Here is a 23,978-nt window from a genome sequence, read left to right as displayed (position 1 = left end):
GGAAGAATGTGGAGGCTTTGGAGAGGGTACCAGAATGCTACCTGGATTAGAGGGTATCAGTAAAGAGGACAGCCTAGAAGAACTCAGATAGTTTTCCCGGTGTGACAGAAGCTAAGGGAAGACTTGACAGAGGTCTAAAAAAATTATGAAATGCATAGATGGGGTTGACAGTCAGAATCTTTATCCCCAGAACTGTCGACGGTGGGGGGAGGGGGGGGGCTTGCATTACAGGTGAGAGTGGAAAAGTTCAAAGGAAATGTGAGGGGCCAGTTTTTTTAAACAGCGCGGTAGGAGTCTGGAATGTACTGCTAGAGGTGGTGGTGGAGGCAGATACAATAGGGCCATTTAAAGGACATTTAGACAAGCACATGAATATGCAAGGATGGAGGGATATGGGTCAAGGTCAGGCAGAAGGGATTAGTTTAATTTGGCATCAAGTTCAGCACAACATCGTGGGCCGAAGGGCCCATTCCTGTGCCATGCTGTTCTATGCTGTATGGTCTAAGTTTGAAAACACTGTAACTGGAAACATTAAGACAAGATCCCTGTCCTTCTCTAGCCATGTTTCAGTAACAACAATGATATCATACTGCCATCATTCTATCTGCACCCTCAGCCTGTCTGCTTTATTTGCTAAACTCCTTGCTTTGAAATGTACATCCTTGAGCACTGACAATGACTTTTTCTTCTGGTTAAAGAAGAAATTTCTTCTCGTTCAAGATTTATTGGTTATAGTTGATTCAAACAGGTAGCTGAAACGAAACATGCTTTGTTAATCATTTTATGAATTCACTGTTCAGAAATATCCAGGTCATAAAAATGTCAACTGTTGTAAATAGCCCTGATACAAGAAGCAATCCACTGCATTTTCCACCAAATGTTATCGACAATTAACATTTAGCAAGTGCCTCCTGGGCTAGACTAGAACCAGCACAGACAACAGTACCATTATTTTGATGTTCACAGCTTGTGTCTATTAACAAGTGATTGCAGTAACTTCAATATATTAGGTATTGCTCCAAAGGAGCACCCATTTGCTTTGTAATTTGAATTATGCTTCCAGTTATAGTTCCCTACTCCAACCCTTCACAAATCGACAACTGTCTCACAGGTCCAAGTCTTAGCTCCTGGTTAATCACCTTGGTCGCCTTATTCCCAGACCTCAGGCCCCAACACCTCCGGCAATTCCTTCATTGCCAGAACTAACTTACCCTGCTCACTGCTCCACCAATCCCTGAATAACTGCATCAAACTAATCCAAAGTTAACACATGCATCATGCATAAATGATGTAACCAATCATTTTCAGTATCAATAAGGGCAATAATGTACTAATTCAGCTGGTTTTACAGGTTCTATTGCGAATATATTTGATCACTCCTAATTATTTTGAGTAGCAAAGATTTAGTCTCCCGGATATTTTACTGCCTTCACACTGATCACTCACTGTGTACCAATTGCCAAGAAATGTAACAATCTTCAGACAATGGATACATGTTAACTGTGTTTCGGGGACAGGGTTGGGGGTGGGTGGGGGGGGGGGGGGGGGCGGGGGGGAACAGTGCAAATATTCCTTCACAGAGAAACTGGGAATAAAGATTGAAACTTCTGGGACTGATAGAAAAATTAACTTAAATACTTTACTTTTCAGTAAAACCTACAGCAAACTGCATTGTTCTAAAGGCAAAGATGGCTAGACATGAAAAGGTCAACTTCCTTTAAAAAGATGTGATGTTTGATAGATAACAAGGGCTTAAACACCGTTATCTTGGACATCCTTGGGATACAACCAGTATTAAGTGGCAATAGCTTATAATGGCCTATTATTCAGTGGATCGTATTCCATGCCACTTTTTAATTATACTACATCAAAAAAAATCATTGTAACTACCTCAACATGATTTATATGATTACAGGAGTCATTCATCACCTCCACTTGAAATTCATTCTGAAGCCTTATGGGTGTCTCACTCAAATTTTGAGGTAATCTTTTTTGTTTGATGGATATCCTTGCTCTTTTTCAAAGTCTTGCAGTTGTATCATGTAGGGATTGAAGTTTGGATTCTATCTTAGAAATGAGAACTAGATAGCTCTTCATTCCAGCATTTGATTTAGCTTTGTGTTTCACACTCTTCACAGAACCATTAGAACTGTATGTTTTCTATTTATTTTCTTTACATTAATATTTTAATTGTCTTATTCAATCTTCTGAATCAAGTTCTCAGAGAGCCCAACTCCTATTTCCTTCAGTGGGGGAATACAGCAGTCTCACTCAGACGCATATAATTTCCCAGAAATTATAATCTAGCTAAAAACTGCAGGAGAATCCTCAACTGGCTTTTCTCCTTTCGGTGGACAGCTTAATGGCTCAGAAATGCCAAGTGATATGTCTTACAGTCTCGTTCCCTCTGGTAGATATTGAGGGAAATTGGATACTGCTGATCCTAATAGCTCCAATTGAAGAGATACAACTGTTTAAAAAAAATACTAGATCTCCAAGGACAGACAAATGTCTCTTTCTCACATCAGTTCTCCCCCTTTTCATCTGAATTTGTTGACTCTTTGTTAGTTTCACACTTACTTCAATGGACATTACATGTCAGCAATTTTGATCACTAATGTCTGAATTGAGGAATCAACAGTTGTCTTCCATCTGGCCCATACCTACATGCACTTATAACAGAAACTGCTGGGCATTGATGAGAGAAAAGCCTGGATAAGTTCCCCTTCCTCATGCACAATCGTGCCAAGGTGAATCGCACTCTAACCTACCCACTGTCCCCAGACAAGACCAGATAATCTAGAATTGAACCCTAATGTTGCAGAATGTATGCCTGCAACAGAGAGTGTCTCACATGTATAAGTTTAACTGTTCACATCGTCAAGGTTTATATCATTGAGGAGTCTCAGAATATGGAATTTTCATAACAACCCACAGACTACTCTACAGTTTCTGATTCATTTTACTCAATTATTCTGAAGAATGCAAGTTGAAATTTTGTGTATGGGGTGTGGGTGTCAGTGTTTGGGCCAACATTTATTGTTCATTCATGACTGCCCTTGAGGTGAGCTATCTTCACGAACTGCAACAGTCATTTGGCGTAGAAACACCCACACTGCTGGTAGGAAGGGAGTTCCAGAATGTTGACTCAGCAACACTGAAGGTGACATATTTCTGATGCACTATGGTGAGTGGGCTGGAGGGGAACTTGTCAGTGATGATGTTCCTGTATATCTGCTGCCCTTGCCATTCTAGGCAGTAACAGTTGGGGGTTGGAAGGTGCTGTTGAGAGAGGCTACCGCAGTGAATGTTCTAGATGGTACCTCCCAGAAAATAAGTTTGTCAGAAGCAATACGTAATTTGAGAAATGACTTGTGGCCACGTGGAACGTTTATAAGAAGCTGGTGATTTTCAACCTCCGGTGCCCAATCTCTTCATGACATTAGTCAACCAATGTAATTTCTGAGTCAGATGAGACCAATTGGTCACAGATGATTGCTAAGATCAATGACTCTGTCACCATATAACCATGCAATGACCAGGACAGTAGAAGGTGGAATGGATGAATATTGTGTTCATCAAATCCCTTCTTCCTTCTCATGCCACTGTTCATAATCCTCCAAAGAAATTTCATTAACAACCAGCCAACAACATGATCCCTTAAAAGTAAGGGGCACCCATTTAAGTCAGAGAATTAGGAGATTATTTGTTTCTCGCTGAGGGTCATGAACCTTCGGAACTCTCATCCTCAAAAGGTGGTGGAAGCAGAGTGTTTGAATATTTTTAAGGAGGAATTAAATAAATTATTGATAAGCAAAGTTGTGAATGATTGTGCCGGTTAGGCAGGGATGTGGCGTCATCAGATCAGCCATGATGTTACTGAATGGCTCAAGGGACTGAGAGGCATGGTCCAGCTCCCGATTTCAATAGCTTGTGTGTCGTTCCATTTGTTCTGTTTCACTCAATGCCTTAAGTATATCTCATATTTTCTTGATGTTTTCCTTTTACTGATGGCTTGCAATTTTGATGCACTAGAAATGTTAGTTCTAGCAGTGATTGCAATAGGTATTTTGTAACCTTTTTATGGATTATTGCAACCTTTTCCCTTTTCCAATCTTTGAACATCATTTTGGCTTCTACTTATTACCTAAATGTGCCTGGCAGTTTGGGACTGATGCCCAATGCCATTTATCACTTTCATGCCTCACACTGAATGCTCACAACCTTGGTCAACTTATGAATCATAATTTTGAACATTCTTAATATTTGCATGCCTCAGAATTGCCATGGAAACTTAGAAACATAGAAAATAAGAGGAGGATTAAGCCATTCAGCCCGCTCCACAATCAATATGAATATGGCTGATCATCCAACTCAGTACCCAGTTCCTACTTTCTTGCCATACACTTTCATTCCTTTAGCCCTAAGACCTATGATACAGCCTCAGTCACTTCATGTGGCAGAGAATTCCACAGTTTCAGCACTCACCAGATGAAAAAACTTCTCCCCATCTCAGTTTTAAACAGTCTAAGCCCTCTTCTTAATCTGTAACCACTAGTTCTGTACTGCCTGGTCATCTGGGACTGCCTTCCTATATTTAACCTGCCCAGTCCTGTTAGAATTTTACAGGTTTCTATGGGATCGTCCTTCCTATCTCTTATTGGAATGCAGTTTGTTACCAGTATTATAAAAACAGATCATAAGAGTTTTTACAAACATTTAAAAAAACAAAGAGTTAACAAAGTGAGTGTATGACCTACAGAGACTCTCTGGAAAAATGCTAGATTAACCAAACAGGCATCTTGCATCAGTCTTCACTATAAAGGACATTCCAGAAGCAGTGATAAATCAGGAAGCGGAAGGTGTGGAGGAACTCAGGACAATCAGGATCACCAGAGAAATGTAACTGTTATGGAACTGAGACTGACAGTGCTGGATCCTGATGGACTTCATTCTAGGGTCTTAAAAGAAGTGACTGGTGAGTTAGATGAAACCCCGCGTTTCATTTTCTCGATGTATCCTAGGTTTGAGGACTATCTGGTCTGAATGGATGACAGCAAATGTAACTCTTTTATTCCAACAGGAGGGGGTATGGTAGAAACCAAAGCCTTATGGTCTAAGGGATAGCATTTTGCCGTGGATAGGAGATTAGTTAGTAAACAGAATGAGGACAGGAGGCATAAATTGGTCATTTATTGGTTGTCAAGTTATAATGAGTGTGTCTACTGGAGTTATTGCTGGGGCCTTAACTATTTACAATTTACAGAAATGATTCAGATGAAACAGCCAAAGGTATGGTTGCCAAATTTATTGATGACACAAAGTCAGCGGGAATGTAAGTTATGAAGAGGACAAAGGAGGTTACCAGAGGATCTCAATAGGTAAAGTGAATGGTCAAAGATGTAGCAAATGGAACTTAGCGTGGGAAAATTGTCCATTTTGGCATGAACAATAAACTAAACAGTGAGGGACTGCACAGCTCTGAGATGCAGAGGGATCTGGGTGTCCTTATGCATGAATCACCAAAGAAATGCACAGCAAATAAACAGGAAAGCTATTAGGATGTTATCGTTTATTGTGAAGGGAATTCAACATAAAAGCGGGAAGTTATAAAGGGTGATGAAATCACATTTGTATAAGGTCACTTTATTGAAGGAAGAAGGTAAATGCATTGGAAACAGTTCAGAGCAGATTTAACAGCCTAATATCTGGAATTAGTGAGTTGGCATATGAAGCAAGTTTGGACATGGTACGCTTATATCCCCTGGAGTTTAGAAGAGTAAGCAGCAATTTGATTGAACATATAAGATCCTGAGGGGTCTTGAAACGGTAGATGTAGAGTGGATGTTTCCTGTGTTGGGAGAATCTTGAACTAGAGATAATAGTTTAAAAGTCAGGGGGTCTCTCCTACGTAAAACCCAGACGAACCAAATGTTGTCCCTCAGCGGGTCGTGTGTCTTTGGAATTCCCTTCCCGAAAAGTTGATGGAAACAGGGCCTTTGAACGTTTTTAAGGCAGAAGTAGATTGATTCTTATTAAGCCCTCAGGTAAAAGGTTTTCAGGGAATAGGCGTGAATGGGGGTTTGAGTTACAAGTAGAACGGCCATGATCATGTTAAGTGGTGGAGCAGGCTAGAGGGGCTGAATGGCCTATTCTTGCACTTTATCCAAATGCTTTCTAAGAGAAGGCACATGCATTCACAGATAAAAGTAACTTAGGAGATTGGTCACTTTTCTATTGTGTCATTCACTTCCAGCATCCTTCACCCTTGTTTGCTCCAGGTGTAATTATGAGAGCGTTTTGGCACAGACTTAATAAACAGAGGGACACTCTTCATTGTGTCTCTACAACATGTGCTCTGCCCCTCCTCCTTGATCTTAATCTCATGTCTTATTGCAGATTTTGTTATCAGTCTCTTAACTTGCTTAAATTCCATTCAATTGTATTTCCTGTTTTACAAAGATCTTTGTCTCCAGGTGCATGTGGTCATGTACTTGGAGACCAAGATGCAGACTCTAAGTGAGGATTTCTATTAAACCCTGATGCAGTGCTCAGGTGAAGAGATGGAGGAGAAGTTGTAGGAGTAAGAAGTCGAATGTGACATCAGACTGTAAACCACACTGGGGGTGGAGCAGGGTTTGGGGGGGGGGAGAAACAACAGTAGCCACAAGTGTGCAGGAAACTAGAAAGAAGCAGGAGATAAAAATTATGAGAACCACAAGCATAGCCATGCGGTGGCCTTTAGAAATTCACAGCGAATGAGCTGCAGGCAACCAACACGGGATCTATCATCTTGGTTTAGCTGCATTCTCTTTTATGGGTTTTTGTGAAACAATAGTGTGTGTAGATTGGCTGCCCTTCTTTCAAAAAGGAGCAGTGGGTGACTGAACTGCAAACCAACTATGAAGCAAATCTCTCTTAACTGTCTGTTGATCAGCGGTACAACAGATTAAGTGTTGATAAGCTGTTGATAAAACTAGATATTGAACACAGCAAACAAGGATACTCTATTATCATGAGATAGTAGGAACTGCAGATGCTGGAGATTCTGAGACAACAAGATGTAGAGCTGGATGAACACAGCAGGCTAAGCAGCATCAGAGGAGCAGGAAGGCTGATATTTTTCTACAGAAGGATCTACGCCTGAAATGTCAGCTTTTCTGCTCCTCTGATGCCGCTTGGCCTGCTGTGTTCATCCAGCTCTACACCTACTCTATTATCATAACCGTTTGATTTTATCAGTCTGTATTCAGGTCATCAACCTAACACCGTTTCTCTCTTGAAATGGTGCTGCTAAACTGTACATTAAAAACAGAAAATGTTGGAAATAAAGCACAGGAAGTGAGGCAAAGGTTTTGTTTGCTAATAGAAATGAATTGTTGCAACTTTAAACTATGAAAAGGGAAATAAAAGGTATGGTTTAGATCTGAAAAGTAATTGATGTTTACTGCAGCACTGGCCTAAACAGGAGCAAGAGGTCACTACAGTAAAAGTGAGAGTGGTTAAACAAATACATATGTAGCATGGCATTGTACAGCACAAAAAGGAGGCCAATCAGCCTGCTATGCTTGTACTGGTTGTTTGAAAAACCTCTGCAATTATTCCTTCTCCCCTGCTCTTTCCCCATTAACGTGTCATTTTGTTCCTCAAGTATTTATTTAATTCCCCTTTGAAAGTTATTATTGGATCTACTTCCATAATATTTTAACATTCAGGCATCACAATCTATGATAAACTCTGTGTAAATAAAATTATCCTAATCTCTCCTCTTGTTCTTCTGTCAATTATCTTCAATCTGTGCCCTTTGATTAATAATCCTCCAAGCAGTGGAGACAGTCTCTTCATATTTAGACTATTGAATTCTATTGTAACTCTGAACATTTCTACTAAATCTTCCCTTAAGCCCCCCCTTAAACTTCTCTGCTTTAAGAAGAGCAATTCCACTGTTTCTATCTCCAAATAATTCTGATGCTTCATCCTGTGGACCCCCTCCAAGGCTTTGACACACCATCTATCAAGTGATGCATAGAATGGGACACAAGACTCAGGTTGATATGTAGAAGTTTAGCATATCTTCCTCACTTTTGTATATTAAGCCTATTTGTAAACATCAAATATTTCATTTGCTTTTGTTTCAACTTGTCCTGTCACCTTCTAATGTTTGTGAAGCCACAGTTCTCTCCATTCTTGCATCCCTTTCAGTTAATTCTGCTGACTGTACCCCAACTTACCCCAAGTCTTGTTCATAAATGACCTTCTGTGTTCCCTGACCTACACAGGCTCCAGTGAAGAAATGTGACTCTGAACTTTATCTTTGAATCCTTCACCCTTTCTATCTGTGTTACCTCCAACTCCAACACTTCCCAGATTGCTGTGCTCCTTGAATTTCACTCTCTTGATCATGCCCGATTTTAATCACTCTACCACTAGCAGCCATGCCTTCAGCGACCTTAGCCCTCATCACTGGAATGTGCTCCCTCAACCTCTGCATCTCGGCTCTCTCTCTCTCTCTCTCTCAGGCTTCAAGAGACTTCTTGAAATCCACCTGTTTTACTAAGCTTTTGATCACCTGCCATATTACCTCATCGTGTAAGTTTAGTGATCAACATAAGAACATAGAAACTGGGTAGGGCAATCGGCCCACTAATCCAGCCCCAACATACAGTCACAGAGTCAGACAGCAGAGAAACAGACTCTTTGGTCCAACTTGTCTGCACTGACGACATATCCCAATCAGACCTAGTTCCATTTGCCAGTATTTGGCCCATCTCCCTCCAAACCCTTCCTACTCCTGTACCCACCCAGATGCCTTTTAAATGTTATAATTGTACCAGCCTCCACCACTTCCTCTGGCAACTCGTTCTGTACAGACATCACTATCTGCATGAAAAAATTAACCCTCATGTCCTTTGTAAATCTTTTCCTTCTCACCTTAAACCTATGCCCTCTGGTTTTGGACTCCCCCATCCTGAAAAAAGGCATTTACTATTCACCCTATCCATGCCCTGGATAATTTTATAAACCTCGATAAAGGTTGTCCCTCAGCCTCCGATGCTCCAGGGTCAAAAGCCCCAGCCTACAAAGCCTCTCCCTAAAATTCAAACCCTTCAGTCCCAGCAACATCCTTGTAAATCTTTACTGCATCTCCTCTCTAGTTTATCCTTCCTCTTGATCGTGGTTTGGTAGACCGTGTTAATCCTGTTAGACAAATATAGTTGATGCTGATAAATGAGATCTAACACTAAATAAAATAAAACTTGCATTTACACAGCAGTTTCCAGGATCAGTACCCATCTCAGAATGCTGTACAGTCAATGAAGCAAAGCTAAATAAAAACCAAAAGAACTGCGGATGCTGTAAAGCAGGAACAAAAACAAAGTTGCTGGAAAAGCTCAGCAGGTCTGGCAGCATCTGTTAAGGAACAAACAGAGTGAACATTTCGGGTCCAGTGACCCTTCCTCACAACAGAATGAATGAAGTAAAGCTGTCTCCCTCAAAGCCAATGTCAATCGGTCAGCAGAAGGGATGGGTATTTATAGAAGTTAAGACCTGGGCAACAGGGTTAACTAAGAAGGATTCAAGAAAGTTGAGACCTGTGCTTTCATATTTGAACATGAAGAGATGTTGGAGAAGCAAATTAAATCATTATATTTGAAAGCAGCAATAAACCAATTAAGAACACTAACTCGTGAATTTCACATGAACTCTAGAGTAGAAGTCATGAGATGTTGTGAAACGTGGTTTATTGAGCCATTTGCTGAAAAATATTTCTAATCTGAGTTTGTTCAAATTTTGTATCCAATTTAAGAAGTATATGTGCAGTAACAATTTTCAAAACATTAACTCATAAGATGTGGCCCACCCCTAATTGCCCTGGAGTAAGTAGTGGTGAGGTGCTATCTTGAACTGCAAGGATATGCACAAATCACTCCATCTAGGGCAATATTAAGAAAGCCTAATCCCGAGTCAGCTTGCATTTGTACACTTCTGCAGTTACACTGTTTCTACTGACTGTAGATAGCTAAATCAACACCATTACAACTGTTCTTCTGGTCAGTTATTCACTCCCTGGTTCATAAATGTCAGCTGTTAACATAAGCCAGAAAGACTCATGAGGCACAACGGCTACGTCCCTGACTCGGGGCCAGAAGACCAAGGTCAAGTCCCATTTGCTCCAGAGGTGTGTCATAAGATTTCCGAACAGACTGATTAAAAATATAAGGGTCTCTAGTGGTGCAAGGGTTCTGTCTTTACTTCTAGACAAGAAATCCCACCTCTTCCAGACTTGCGTTATTTCAAGTTCATTAAAAGCATATCTAAACACCATTTATAATCCCATTTCTGAAGAAGAGCCCCGACCTGAAACTTAAACTTTCCGGCTCCTCTGAGGCTCCCTAGCCTGCTGTATTCATCCAGCTCCACACTGTGTTACCTCTAGCTCCAGCACCTGCAGTTCCAACTGTCTCTATAATACAATCCAGGCCTTAACTACCTGTTCACCCTGCGGTTCTCGGCCGATCATAAAATTTTACTGGGTTCTTTTTAACAATTAATGCATTCTTTTAAACTCGTGGCTAATTATGCGCTGGGAATTCAACAGTGTGTGTGAGAATTTTCCGAATTTACCTGATAAGATATTAAAAGAAGACACGCTATCAAAATTGAGTCATTAGGATTGTGCTAACAATGTTTCGCTGGGAGCCAGAGTCTAGTTGAAAGTATTGTAAAAGGAAAGGAAATTGTTGTCACCGGGGTAACGTAGCAGCTCACAATGACAACAAGATTCACATACTACATGAGTTAATCCTGTACACAGACGGGGGGTGAAGTGTAATTTCACGTTCGTTAGGAATCAAAGGAAATCACATTTACATAGCGCATTCCAGCGCAACAAGCCGTCCTAAACACAATCCATTCACCGAAGCCCTAAGGAATGAATTCAGTTTCCACTGTAAAGGCACAAAAATGCGTTTCCTCCCCATTTTAACTTAAAAATCAGCAAATATTAAACTTGTTCCAAAGACACAATCGACGGGTTCTGGTATTTCTCAGAATGGAAAAGTATAACACCGGGCTTGGGGACAATGTTGTAGCCAGGAAGAAATCGTATGGGCTTCTTGCTCTGTGCACCTCAGTAAGTTGTCGCATGAAACACGCCAACACCCTCGAACTAATTTAATGGTAAACTTAGAGCAAACTTACCATCCCCTCGCTCCGTCCCTCAAAAAACTGATACATACGATCCCACGGTACCGCCTCCCCTCTGCACAGTCCGATCCCACGGTACCGCCTCCCCTCTGCACAGTCCGATCCCACGGCACCGCCTCCCTCCTGCACAGTCCGATCCCACGGCACCGCCTCCCCTCTGCACAGTCCGATCCCACGGCACCGCCTCCCTCCTGCACAGTCCGATCCCACGGCACCGCCTCCCCTCTGCACAGTCCGATCCCACGGTACCGCCTCCCCTCTGCACAGTCCGATCCCACGGCACTGCCTCCCTCCTGCACAGTCCGATCCCACGGCACCGCCTCCCCTCCGCACAGTCCGATCCCACGGCACCGCCTCCCCTCTGCACAGTTCGATCCCAAGGCACCGCCTCCCTCCTGCACAGTCCGATCCCACGGCACCGCCTCCCCTCTGCACAGTCCGATCCCACGGTACCGCCTCCCTCCTGCACAGTCCGATCCCACGGCACCGCCTCCCCTCTGCACAGTCCGATCCCACGGTACCGCCTCCCCTCTGCACAGTCCGATCCCACGGCACCGCCTCCCCCTGCACAGTTCGATCCCACGGCACCGCCTCCCTCCTGCACAGTCCGATCCCACGGCACCGCCTCCCCTCTGCACAGTCCGATCCCACGGCACCGCCTCCCCTCTGCACAGTCCGATCCCACGGCACCGCCTCCCTCCTGCACAGTCCGATCCCACGGCACCGCCTCCCCTCTGCACAGTCCGATCCCACGGTACCGCCTCCCTCCTGCACAGTCCGATCCCACGGCACCGCCTCCCTCCTGCACAGTCCGATCCCACGGCACCGCCTCCCCCTGCACAGTTCGATCCCACGGCACCGCCTCCCTCCTGCACAGTCCGATCCCACGGCACCGCCTCCCCTCTGCACAGTCCGATCCCACGGCACCGCCTCCCCCTGCACAGTCCGATCCCACGGCACCGCCTCCCTCCTGCACAGTCCGATCCCACGGCACCGCCTCTCTCCTGCACAGTCCGATCCCACGGCACCGCCTCCCCTCCGCACAGTCCGATCCCACGGTACCGCCTCCCCTCTGCACAGTCCGATCCCACGCTACCGCCTCCCCTGCACAGTCCGATCCCACAGCACCTTGGCCTGTCTCCTGCACAGTCCGGTCCCACGGTACCGCCTCCTCATGCACAGTCCGATCCCACGGTACCGCCTCCCTCCTGCTCAGTCCGATTCCACAGTATCCTCGCCTCCCCCCTGCACAGTCCGGTCCCACGGTACTGCCTCCCTCTTGCACAGTCCGATCCCACAGTACCTTCGCCTCCCTCACACAGTCCGATCCCACAGTGTTCCTTCCCTCCCAAAAGACCGGTCTCAGAACTCCTCGGCATTTCCTGGTTGAAAAATAACAGCGCAACGCAGGAACAGACCCTTCGGCCCACCATGTCTTTGTGACCATGATGCCATTCTAAATTAATCCCATCTATTGCACGTGGTCAGTAACCCTCTATTTCCTGCCTGTTCATGTCCCTTTTAAACAATGCTAACATATCTGCTTCTCCCACCTCCTCTGGGCACCTACCGCCCTTTGGGTTAAAAAAAATTGCATTGTACATCTCCTTCAAATTTGCCCTGTCTTATCTTAAACCCATGCTCCCTAGTATTGGATGTTTCCACTCTGGGAAAAAAGATTCCAACTATTAATTCTATCCATGCCTGTCATAATTCGACATCCTTTATTAGGTTGTCTCTCAACCTCCAATCCTCTAATGAAAATAATCCGAGTTTGCCCAACCTCTCCTTATGGCTAATACACTCCAATCCAGGCAACATCCTGGTAAACCTTTTGCACTCCCTCCAAAACCTCCACATTTTTTCTGTAGTCTGGCTACCAAACCTACACATAATACTCTAAATGTGACCTAACTAAGTCTTGTACAGTTGCAATAAGTTGCTAGCTTTTGTACTCAGTGCCCCAACTGATGAAGGCGAGCATGCTGTATGGCTTCTTTGCCAGCTTATCCACTAGTATTGCCACTTTTATGGCTGTGGACTTGTACCCTGAGATGTCTACATCTGTGCGCTAAGGAAGTCAATCCAGGTGTACGCCAACCAGAAACCTTGGATGAACTGGGAAATCTATGCCCACTGAAGTCCAGGTTTGCAGCGTTCGAGTTAGATGACTACGACCTATACAGAAAATCCAGACATGACCTCTACAAACCCTTCAGAGATACTAAGAAGCAATATCGGACCAAGTTAAAGGCCCAAACCAAGCATATGGACACCCACTGCCTGTAGCAAGGCCTATACAACGTAACAGGACGCAAAACAGAGCTCAGCGAGTTAGTGGACAACGACACATCCCTGCCTGTTGCACTCAATGCTTGGTTTGAACAGAATGCCTGTGGCACAGTGTCACCAATCCCAACAGGCCCAGACGCACTGTTCCCTCAGTCACTGCTGCAAACATCATATCAGTCTTCCTGGGAGTCAACTCAAGGAAAGTGTCGGGCCTGGATGGAGTCCCTGGCCAAGCACTCAGATCCTGTGCGGACTAGCTGGCAGAGGTATTCATCGACATCTTCAAACTTTCCTCCTACAAACCGAAGTCCCCATCTACTTCAAGTAGACCACCATCATCTCAGTACTTAAGAAAGCAGGTGCAGTGAGCCTTAATGACTACTGCCCACTGGCTCTGACCTCCACATCATGAAGTGCTTCGAGAGACTGGTCATGACCCACATCAACTACTCTGGCCTCCCAGCCTGCCTCAATCCCTTGCAGTTTGCCTACTGATGTAATAGGTCTACAGTAGATGCCATTTTCATAGCACTGCACTCATCCCTGCAACATCTGGACAACATGGACACCTATGTCAAAATCCTGCTCATGGACTACATCTCCACCTTCAACACCATTATCCCCTCCAGACTGATCTTAAAACTCCGAGACCTAGGAGTCTCTGTAACTGGATCCTCAGCTTCTTGACTCATGGACTGTAATCTGTGAGGATAGACAACTGCACTTCCTTGAAAAAAAAACCACTCAACACTGCAGCCCTTTCCCCCCAGGATGTGTTCCCAGCCCACTAATGCATTTCCTGTACACCCACAACTGTGTAGCCAAATTCTGACTGAAAACCATCTACATGTTTGCTGTGACACCACTGTGGTAGGACAGATATCAAACAATGATGAGTCAGAGTACAGATACGAGATAGAGGCTTTGGTGTTGGGATGCAATGAGAACAATCTGTCTCTCAATGTTGGCAAAACAAAAGCACTGATCATTGACTTCAGAAAGAGAGGAGGAGAACATGCCCCCATTGACCGCAACAGAGCAGAGGTTGAGAGGGTGGACAGCATTAAGTTCCAAGGACCGATGATAACCCAGAAGCTGCCCTGGGCTTCCCAAGTAGATGCAACAGTCAGGATGGCACAACAATGCCTCTTCTTCCTCAGGTGGCTCAGGAAATTTGGTATGTCCACAAGGACCCTCACCAACTTCTACAGATGCACCACTGAAATGCCTTCGTACAGCAACTGCTCTGCCCAGGACCATAAGAAACTACAGAAGGTAGTGTGCACAGCCCAGATCATCATGAAAACCAACCTTCCATCCATTTACATCTCATTGCTGCAGGAAGGCTGCCAACATCATCAAAGACCCCTCCCACACCAGCAATGCTCTCCTACAACCTCTTCAGTCAGGCAGAAGATACAGAAGCTTGAACACATGCACCAACAGGTTTAAGAACAGCTTCTTCCCTGCTGTTATTAGACTCATGAATGGAGTGTCTAACTTCAAATAATGTTGATACTTGTTAATGCTTCACGCACCTCTTGTGCAGTGTAACCTGTATGCCTCACTCTGTCCAAGCACTCTATGATCTGTTTGTCCTTTCTTACCATGATCTGCCTGTACCACTTGAAACAAAGATTTTCACTGTACTTAGATACACATGACAATGAATCAAATTAAATCAAATTAAATTAAATAACATCAATGCTTCTAAGGGTCCTGCCAATTATAGTATACTTTGTTCTTGCATTTGGCCTCCTATCACTTCACACTTGTCCAGATTAAATGCCATCTGCGATATCTCCATCCAACTTTCCAACTAATCTATGTTATGCTGTATCCTGGATAACATTCCTTACTATCCACAACTCAGACTAGCTACATTTTCATGCAGGTAATTGATATAAATTACAAACAAAGGTCACAGCACAGATTCTTGTGGAACACCCCTGGTCACAGATGTCTAGTCAGAAAAGCATGCTTCCACAACCACTCTACATCTCCTATGACCCAGCCAATTTTGTACCCAATTTGGCAACTTGTCATGGAACCCACGTGGCTTAATCTTCTGGACCAGCCATGAGGGACAGTGCAAATGCTTTAATAAAGTCCACGTAGACAACATCCACTTCCCTTCCCTCATCAATCATTTTCGTCACTTCCTCAAAAAACTCAACTAAGTATGTAAAACAAGACCTCCCCAGCATAGAGCCATGCTGACTATTCTGGATAACTCCATTCTTTTTCCAAATGTGAGTAAATCCTGTCCCTAAGAATCTTCTTCAGTAATTTCCGGACTACTGATGTAAGGCTAACTGGCCTACAGTTTCTTGGATTGTCACTGTTGCCCTTTTTAAAGCAAAGTAAGAACATTGACTATTCTCCAGCCTTCAGGGACCTCACCTGTGGCTAACGATACAAAGATCTCTGTCAAGGCCCTAGCAATCTCCTCTCTTTCCTCCCATCATGCGCTGAAAATTCATCCACCATAACATTCTTCATGACACCCATTGCCCCCCTCCTTCTTAGTATCAACAAACCCTCCTTAAACTTACCATCAGCTCCAGAAACTATAAGCACTTGGAGCATCTGCGCAAAACTGATGCCTCCGCTCTCAGGAAATAGTAAAAATCGGAGTGACAGTGAAAGACACCCTTCATTCTGGGGATGACGTTGGGAAGACACCAGACTCCAAGTGATCCCTGACCCTGAGAGGCCACAGACACAAGATTAGGAGAATGGGAGACCTCACACTCTTAGGGGTGGGGAGATCCAGACACGAAAGAGACGGGGAGGTTATGTGGTGAGCGGCCATATCCAAAGATTCTGCGGGATGCAGAAGGCCCCATGCTGGCAGGAAACCCTAAATTCCAGTTGGGGTGGGAAGGGAGATCCTAGCCTCCCCATTCTTCCTGTGTTGATGTGGACTGAGAAATCTGTTGGTCAATAAACGGGGGAAAGTAACTGCCCACAGCATTTCTTGTGGACACATTGAATTCATCACCATTTCAGGGTCTAATATTCCTTGAGGCTACATTCAGGCATCAGAAGCTGTAAATACTGGCTGCGTATTCTCTGGGACAGGGTCAGGAGGCCATAGTTCAATTCTGTCAGTCCATTCCATTCCTGATGAATCCATGCTGCTAACCCATTCATGCTTTCCCAAAAACACTCAACTAACCAATGAGGACTACTGGAACACACAGTTAAGAATTATATGGAAAATAAAGGAACAGTTTTACCTGCTTTGAAATGAGTTTTATCATATAGTTTATTGGAAATTACACCAACTGTTTAATGTGTGCATTGACTCATAAGCTTTTCTTGAGATCTCAAACCCAGCACCAAGCTACAGGGCAGCCATGATCCCCACCTTCCTGTATGCATCAGAATCATAGACAATATATGGCTGACACCTCAAAATCCCTGGAGAGTTAGCACCAGCGCTAACTCCACAAAATCCTGCAAACCCACTGGCAGGACAGGTGCAAAAAATGTGAGCATCCTCTCCCTGGCCAACAGCTATTACAAAGATGTGGTTACAGCGTGACCAACAACTCGATATTCAAGGATATTTGATGTTCCCGAGAGTAGGCAAAATGAAATGGTGGTCTCTGATGAAGGATCTAGGCCCGAAACTTCAGTTTTTGTGCTCCTGAGATGCCGCTTGGCCTGCTGTGTTCATCCAGCTTCACACATTGTTATCTTGAAATGGTGGTAGATTAGCTTTGTTAATCAAGAATGATATCAGTGCCGTGGAGTAGGGATACAGTTGCAATAGATTGTGATATGGAATCATATTGGGTGGAAATAGGAATAGCAAGAATTGGGCAGTTGCTTTACCCAAAACATTACTCAGGTAGTGTCTCCCACCCATCCTCCTCCTCTAACCAAAATAAGTCCTGAGCGCTGATTTGGTAAGTTACTAGTTTTTATTTTCATAGTCTGTTTTTGGGAATTCAGAACAGTGGGAATGGATGTTAGGTCAGTTGCATGCTCCTCCTGTACAATGTGGGAGGTGACGGTCACCACTAGTGTCCCCACTGACTTCATCTGCGGGAAGTGCACCCAACTCCAGCTCCACAGAAACCACGTTAGGGAACTGGAGCTGGAGCTGGATGAACTTCGGATCATTCAGGAGGCTGAGGGGGTGATTGAGAGGAGTTACAGGGAGGTAGCCACACCTCAAGTACAGGATAAAGGTAGATGGGTTATAGTCAGGGGGCAGAAAGGGAACAGGCAGATAGTGCAGGGATCCCCTGTGTTGGTTCCCCTCAATAACAAGCATACCATTTTGGATACTGTTGAGGGGGCGATTTACCAGGGGTAAGCCATGGGGTACAAGTCTCTGGCGCAGAGTCTGTCCCTGATGCTCAGAAGGGAATTGAAGAGAGGAGGAGAACACTTGTCATTGGGGACTCCATAGTTAGAGGGACAGATAGGGGATTCTGTGGGAACGAGAGAGACTTGCGGTTGGTGTGTTGCCTCCCACATGCCAGGGTCAGTGATGTATCGGATGATGTTTTCAGGATCCTTAAGGGGGAGGGGAAGAAGCCCCAAGTCATGGTCAACACAGGCACCAACAACATAGGTAGGAAAAGGGATGGGGATGTAAGGCAAAAATTCAAGGAGTGAGGGTTGAAGCTTAGAGCTAGAACAAACAGAGTTGTTATTTCTGGTTTGTTACCTGTGCCATGTGCTAGCGACGTGAGGAGTAGGGAGAGAAATTAGTTGAACATGTGGCTACAGGGATGGTGCAGGAGAGAGGGATTCAGAAACCTTGATTCTGGGGTAGGTGGGACCTCTACAAACAAGATGGTCTACACCTGAATCAGAGGGGTACCAATATCCTGGGGGGGGGAAATTGGCTAATGCTCTTCGGGAGGGTTTAAACTAATTCAGCAGGGGGACGGGAATGTGAATTGTAGCTCCAATGTACAGGAGGTAGAGAGTATCAAGGTCATGAATAAGGTTTCAAGGTCGCAGGAGTGTACCAGCAGGCAGGAAGGTGGCTTGAAGTGTGTCTACTTCAATGCCAGGAGCCTCAGAATAAGGTGGGTGAACTTGCAGCATGGGTTTAAAGACATGGATAGAGCAGGGACAGGAATGGTTGTTGCAGGTTCCAGGGTTTAGATGCTTCAGTAAGATCAGGGAAGGTGGTAAAAGAGGGGGAGGTGTGGCATTGTTAGTCAAGGACAGTATTACGGTTGTAGAAAGGATCTTTGATGAGGACTTGTCTATTGAGGTATTATGGGCTGAGGTTAGAAACAGGAAAGGAAGTCACCCTGTTGGGAGTTTTCTATAGGCCTCTGAAAAGTTCCAGAGATATAGAGGAAAGGATTGCAAAGATGATTCTGGATAGGAGCAAAAGTAACAGGGTGGTTGTTATGGGGGATTTTAACTTTCCAAATATTCACTGGAAACACTATAGTTTGAGTACTTTAGATGGGTCAGTTTTTGTCCGGTGTGTGTAGGAAAGTTTCCTGACACTGTATGTAGATAGGCCAACAAGAGGCAAGGCCACATCGGATTTTGTACTGGGTAATGAACCACGCCAGGTGTTAGATTTGTAGGTAGGTGAGCTGCTTGGTGATAGTGACCATAAATTGGTTACGTGTACTGTAGCGATGGAAAGGGATAGGTATATACTGCAGGGCAAGAGTTAAAGCTGGGGGAAAGGCAATTATGAGGCGATTAGACAAGACTTAGGGTGCATAAGATGGGGAAGGAGACTGCAGGGCTGGGCACAATTGAAATGTGGAGCTTGTTCAAGGAACAGCTACTGCGTGTCCTTGATAAGTATGTGCCTGTCAGGCAGGGAGGAAGTGATTGAATGAGGGAACCGTGGTTTACTAAAGAAGTTGAATCTCTTTTCAAGAGGGAGAAGGGGGCTTATGTAAGATAAGGGGTGAAGGCTCAATTAGGGTGCTTGAGAGTTACAAGTTAGCCAGGAAGGGCCTAAAGAGAGAGCTAAGAGGAGCCAGGAGGGGACATGAGAAGTCTATGGCAGGTAGGATCAAGGAAAACCCGAAAGCTTTCTATAGATACGACAGGAATAAAAGAATGACTAAAGTAAGATAAGGGCCAGTCAAAGACAGTAGTGGGAAGTTATGCGTGGAGTCCGAAGAGATAGCAGAGGCGCTAAATGAATATATTTTGTCAGTATTTAATGATCAAGTGTAAAGTGAATATAAAGTATAAGTGAATACTATGCTGTCAAGGAGAATACTGAGATACAGACCATTAGACTAGATGGGATTGAGGTTCATGAGGAGAGATGGTGTTAGCAATTCTGGAAAATGTGAAAGTAGATATGTCCCCTGGGCCAGATGGGATCTATCCTAGGATTCTCTGGGAAGCTACGGAGGAGATTGCAGAGCCTTTAGGTTTGATCTTTATGTCATCATTGTCTACAGGAATTGTGCCAGAAGACTGGAGAATAGCAAATGTTGTCCCCTTGTTCAAGAAGGGGAGTAGAGACAACTCTGGTAATTATAAGCCAGTGAGCCTTACTTCGGTTGTGGGTAAAGTGTTGGAGAGGATTATAAGAGATAGGATTTATAATCATCTAGAAAGGAATAATTTGATTAGGGATAGTCAACACGGTTTTGTGAAGGGTAGGTCGTGCCTCACAAACCTTACTGAGTTCTTTGAGAAGGTGACCAAACAGATGGAAGAAGGTAAAGCGGCTGATGTGATATATTTGGATTTCAGTAAAGCGTTTGATAAGGTTTCCCACAGTAGGCTATTGCAGAAAATTCGGAGGCATGGGATTGAGAATGATGTAGTGTTTTGGATCCGAAATTGGCTAGCTTTAAGAAGAGAGCGTGGTGGTTGATGAGAAATGTTTATCCTGTAGTTCAGTTACTCGTGGTGTCCTGCAAGGATCTGTTTTGGGGGCTGTTTGTCATTATTATAAATGACCTGGATGAGGGCATAGAAGGATGGGTAAGTAAATTTGTGGATGATACTAAAGTCGGTGGAGTTGTAGATATTGCGGAAGAATGTTGCAGGTTACAGAGGGACATAGATAAGCTGCAGAGTTGAGCTGAGAGGTGGCAAATGGAGGTTAATGTGGAAAAATGAGAGGTGATTCACTTTGGAAGGAGTAACAGGAACACAGAGCACTGGACTAATGGTAAGATTCTTGGTAGTGTGGACGAGCAGAGGGATCTCAGTGTCCATGTGCATAGATCCCAGAAAGTTGCCGCCCAGGTTGATAGGGTTGTTAAGATGGCGTACAGAGTGTTAGGTTTTATTGGTAGAGGGATTGAGTTTCAGAGCCATGAGGTCATGTTGCAGCTGTACAGAACTCTGGTGCGGCCGCACTTGGAGTATTGCATACAGTTCTGGTTGCTGCATTATAGGAAGGATGTGGACGCATTGGAGAGGGTGCAGAGATTTACCAGGATGTTGCCTGGTATGGAGGAAAGGTCTTATGAGGAAAGGCTGAGGGACTTGAGGCTATTTTCGTTAGAGAGAAGAAGGTTAAGAGGTGACTTAACAGCAACATACAAGATGGTCAGAAGATTAGATAGGGTGGACAGTGAGAGCCTTTTTCCTCGGATGATGATGGCTAGCACAAGGGGGCTAAATTGAGGGGTGATAGATATAAGACAGATGTCAGAGGCAGATTCTTTATTCAGAGAGTAGTAAGGGTGTGGAATGCCCTGCCTGCAACAGTAGTAGACTCACCAACTTTAAGGGCATTTAAATGGTCGTTGGATAAACATATGGATGATAACATAATAGTGTAGGTTGGATGGGCATCAGATTGTTTTCACAGGTTGGCGCAAAATTGAGGGCTGAAGGTCTGTACTGCGTTGTAATGTTCTATGTTCTATGTTCTAAGAGTTATCAGTGGGAGTCATCTGTAGGACCCCAAAGAGTTGCCTCACGTAGCCAAGAACAGGCTATTTTAGGTCTGATAAAGTGTAATGTGATAGGATTAATAACAGATCTTATAGTTAAGGATTCTCTCAGGGGTAGAAATCACAACATAGCAGAATTTTAAGTTCAATGTGAAGGAAAGCAACATGGGCCTCAAATCAACTTAATAAGGACAATTACAGGGGTATGAAGAAGACATTAGCTAAAGTGGGCTGGGAAAATTGACCAAGGTGCAAATCAGAGAATGCGCAGTAGCAGATATTTCATAATGCTCAGCAAAAAATTTATTCCAGTCATAAAGGAGGATTTGATGACAGAGGTGCCTGGTTAACAAAGGTGGTCAAGGAAAGCACCCAATCAAAAATGAAAGCCAAAGTCATACAAAGCGGAATAACAATTGATTGTCATGTGTATTTTTACCACAGCACCTATATTAATGACAGAAGGTTGTAGCAGCAGAGCGAGCGGGAGCTTGGAGCAGGAGCCTGTCGGGAAGCCAGTGAGTCACAGTTTTTGAATTTTAAAAAGCTTACCTCGTGAATAGGTGGAGGGACGCTGAGCAGGAGCCGACACGGGACTGGTGAGTGAGTGAGGTAATATATTTGTGTGGTTGCGTTACCCAAAACACTACCCGGGTAGTGTCTCCCACCCATCCTCCTCCTCTAACCAATAAAAAAGGTACTGTGTGCCTGATTGGTAAGGTAACAAGTTCATTTTTTATTCTTTATTTTTTAAGCCTTGGGAATTTAGAATAATGGGAACGGAGGTCAGGGCAGTTGAATGTTCCTCCTGCAGAATGTGGGAGGTAAGGATCACCACTAGTGTCCCTGCTGACTACATCTGCAGGAAGCGCACCCAACTCCAGCTCCTTGAAAACTGCGTTAGGGAACTGGAGCTGGAGCTGGATGAACTTCGGATCATTCGGGAGGCAGTGGGGGTTATTGAGAGGAGTTACAGGGGGGTAGTCACTCCTCAAGTACGGGAAAAAGGCAGATGGGTTACGGTCAGGGGACGGAAAGGGAACCGGCAGGCAGCGCAGGGATCCCCTGTGGCCATTCCCCTCAACAATAAGTATACCGTTTTGGATACTGTTGGGGGGGGGGACTTACCAGGGGAAAGAGAGAGCTCAGAAGAGCCAGGAGGAGACGTGAGAAGTTGTTGGCGGATAGGATCAGGGTAAACCCTAAGGCTTTCTATAGGTATTTAAGGAATAAAAGAATGACGAAAGTAAGGTTAGGCCCAATCAAGGATAGTAGTGGTAAGTTGTGTGTGGAGTCAGATGAGATAGGGGAAGCACTAAATGAATATTTTTCAACAGTATTCACTCTAGAAAACGACAATGTTGTCGAGGAGAATACGGAGATACAGGCTACTAGACGAGGTGGGATTGAGGTTCACAAGGAAGAGGTATTAGCTATCTTCACCTTCTAAAGGATTTCTAAGTCCCCTGGGCCGGATGGGATTTATGCTCGGATCCTCTGGGAAGCCAGGGAGGAGATTGCTGAGCCTTTCGCATTGATCTTTAACTCGTCATTGTCTACAGGAATAGTGCCAGATGACTGGAGGATAGCAGTTTGGATCGGAAATTGGCTTGCTGAAAGAAGACAGAGGGTGGTAGTTGATGGGAAATGTTCATCCTGCAGACCAGTTACTAGTGGTGTACCGCAAGGGTCAGTGTTGGTTTCACTGCTGTTTGTCATTTTTATAAATGACCTGGATGAGGGCGTAGAAGGATGGGTTAGTAAATTTGCAGACGACACTAAGGTCGGTGGAGTTGTGGATAGTGACGAAGGATGCTGTAGGTTGCAGAGAGACATAGATAAGCTGCAGAGCTGGGCTGAGAGGTGGCAAATGGAGTTTAATGCAGACAAGTGTGAGGTGATGCACTTTGGTAGGAGTAAACGGAAGGCAAAGTACAGGGCTAATGGTAAGATTCTTAGCAATGTAGATGAGCAGAGAGATCTCGGTGTCCATGTACACAGATCCTTGAAAGTTGCCACCCAGGTTGACAGGGCTGTTAAGAAGGCATATAGTGTTTTAGCTTTTATTAATAGAGGGATCGAGTTCCGGAACCAAGAGGTTATGGTGAGGCTGTACAAAGCTCTGGTGCGGCCGCACTTGGGAGTATTGTGTACAGTTCTGGTCACAACTGTAGAACATAAGAAGGATGTGGAAGCTTTGGAAATGGTGCAGAGCAGATTTACTAGGATGTTGCCTGGTATGGAGGGAAGGTCTTACAAGGAAAGGCTGAGGGACTTGAGGTTGTTTCCATTAGAGAGAAGAAGGTTGAGAGGTGACTTAATTGAAACATATAAAATAATCAGAGGGTTAGATAGGGTGGATAGGGAGACCCTTTTTCCTAGGATGGTGACGGCGAGCACGAGGGGGCATAGCTTTAAATTGAGAGGTGAAAGATATAGGACAGATGTCATAGGTAGTTTCTTTACTCCGAGAGCAGTAAGGGAATGGAACGCTTTGCCTGCAACGGTAGTAGATTCGCCAACTTTAGGTACATTTAACTCTTCATTGGATGAGCATATGGGCGTACATGGAATAGTGTAGGTTAGATGGGCTTGAGATCGGTATGA

At 44.4% G+C, this 23,978-nt stretch overlaps 1 protein-coding gene across 5 annotated transcripts in view; it reads right to left on the bottom strand.

Annotated features, from left to right (window-relative positions):
• LOC125460724 (EF-hand calcium-binding domain-containing protein 4B) overlaps nucleotides 1-23,978 on the bottom strand; it is a 129,335-nt gene that overhangs the window by 90,056 nt on the left and 15,301 nt on the right. The window contains exon 1 of one of the 5 annotated variants that reach the window (XM_059652510.1): nucleotides 12,512-12,532. The exons of 2 other annotated variants lie outside the window; for them this stretch is intronic. Coding sequence is in view for 1 of the 3 variants with exons in the window: in XM_059652511.1 (XP_059508494.1) it covers nucleotides 11,203-11,238 (36 nt within the window). In the remaining 2 variants the exon portion in view is untranslated. Of the gene's footprint in view, nucleotides 1-11,202; nucleotides 11,308-12,511; nucleotides 12,533-23,978 lie in introns of those variants that run through there. 2 more of the 5 variants (XM_048548501.2, XM_059652511.1) reach the window with 2 other exon arrangements.

This window comes from Stegostoma tigrinum, chromosome 18 (genome assembly GCF_030684315.1).
Source record: "Stegostoma tigrinum isolate sSteTig4 chromosome 18, sSteTig4.hap1, whole genome shotgun sequence".
In the NCBI taxonomy this organism is placed as follows: Eukaryota; Metazoa; Chordata; class Chondrichthyes; order Orectolobiformes; family Stegostomatidae; genus Stegostoma; species Stegostoma tigrinum.
The sequence above is the reverse complement of the archived record's forward strand: the minus strand, read 5'-3'. Positions and strand labels throughout refer to the sequence as shown.